Source organism: Volvox carteri (assembly GCF_000143455.1).
Source record: "Volvox carteri f. nagariensis unplaced genomic scaffold VOLCAscaffold_593, whole genome shotgun sequence".
Taxonomy (NCBI): domain Eukaryota; kingdom Viridiplantae; phylum Chlorophyta; class Chlorophyceae; order Chlamydomonadales; family Volvocaceae; genus Volvox; species Volvox carteri.
This window is the reverse complement of record NW_003308104.1, coordinates 5,590-6,852: the sequence shown is the minus strand read 5'-3', so window position 1 is coordinate 6,852 and position 1,263 is coordinate 5,590. Positions and strand designations below refer to the sequence as shown.

Below are 1,263 nucleotides of genomic sequence, written 5' to 3'. Positions count from 1 at the left end.
ATATGCGACCTGCAAGCATATGCGATCTGCAAGCATATGCCATATGCAAGCATATGATTTCTGCAAGCATATGTCATCTGCAAGCATATGCCATATGTGATCTGCAAGCATATGTCATCTGCAAGCATATGCCATATGCGATCTGCAAGCATATGCCATATGCGATCTGCAAGCATATTCCACTATGCGATCTGCAAGCATATGCGATCTGCAAGCATATGCCATATGCGATCTGCAAGCATATGCGATCTGCAAGCATATGCGATCTGCAAGCATATGTGATCTGCAAGCATATGCGATCTGCAAGCATATGCCATATGCGATCTGCAAGCATATGCCATATGCGATCTGCAAGCATATGCCATATGCGATCTGCAAGCATATGCCATATGCGATCTGCAAGCATATGCCATATGCGATCTGCAAGCATATGTCATCTGCAAGCATATGCCATATGTCATCTGCAAGCATATGCCATATGCGATCTGCAAGCATATTCCACTATGCGATCTGCAAGCATATGCGATCTGCATATGCGATCTGCAAGCATATGACATATGCGATCTGCAAGCATATGACATATGCGATCTGCAAGCATATGCCATATGCGATCTGCAAGCATATGCCAAATGCAAGCATCTGCCAAATGCAAGCATTTGCGATCTGCAAGCATATGCGATCTGCAAGCATATGCGATATGCAAGCATATGCGATATGCGATCTGCAAGCATATGCTATGCTGCGCATTGCTATGCTATGCTGCGCAATGCTATGCTATGCTATGCTATGCTATGCTATGCTATGCTATGCTATGCTGTGCTGTGATCTATAAGCATATGTGATCTGCAAGCATATGCGACCTGCAAGCATATGCCATATGCGATCTGCAAGCATATGCCATATGCGATCTGCAAGCATATGCCATATGCGATCTGCAAGCATATGCGATCTGCAAGCATATGCGATCTGCAAGCATATGCTGTCTGCAAGCATATGCGATCTGCAAGCATATGCGATCTGCAAGCATATGCGATCTGCAAGCATATGCTGTCTGCAAGTATATGCGATCTGCAAGCATATGCTGTCTGCAAGCATATGCGATTCTGCAAGCATATGTGATCTGCAAGCATATGCGATCTGCAAGCACATGCCATATGCGATCTGCAAGCATACCTGATCTGCAAGCATATGCCGTCGGCAAGCATATGCCATTTGCAAGCATATGCGATCTGCAAAGAGATGCAGTCTGCAAGCATATGCGAT

General features: G+C 45.1%; 1 protein-coding gene across 1 annotated transcript; it reads right to left on the bottom strand.

Annotated features, from left to right (window-relative positions):
- Positions 1-248: 248 nt before the first annotated feature.
- Positions 249-1,042, bottom strand: VOLCADRAFT_37658 (uncharacterized protein; the record flags this gene model as incomplete). The annotated part of the gene is made up of 2 exons (XM_002959706.1): positions 249-639; positions 861-1,042. Coding segments are annotated over 2 exons (573 nt in total), but the record flags the coding sequence as incomplete, so codon positions are not given.
- Between the last annotated feature and the right edge of the window lie 221 nt (positions 1,043-1,263).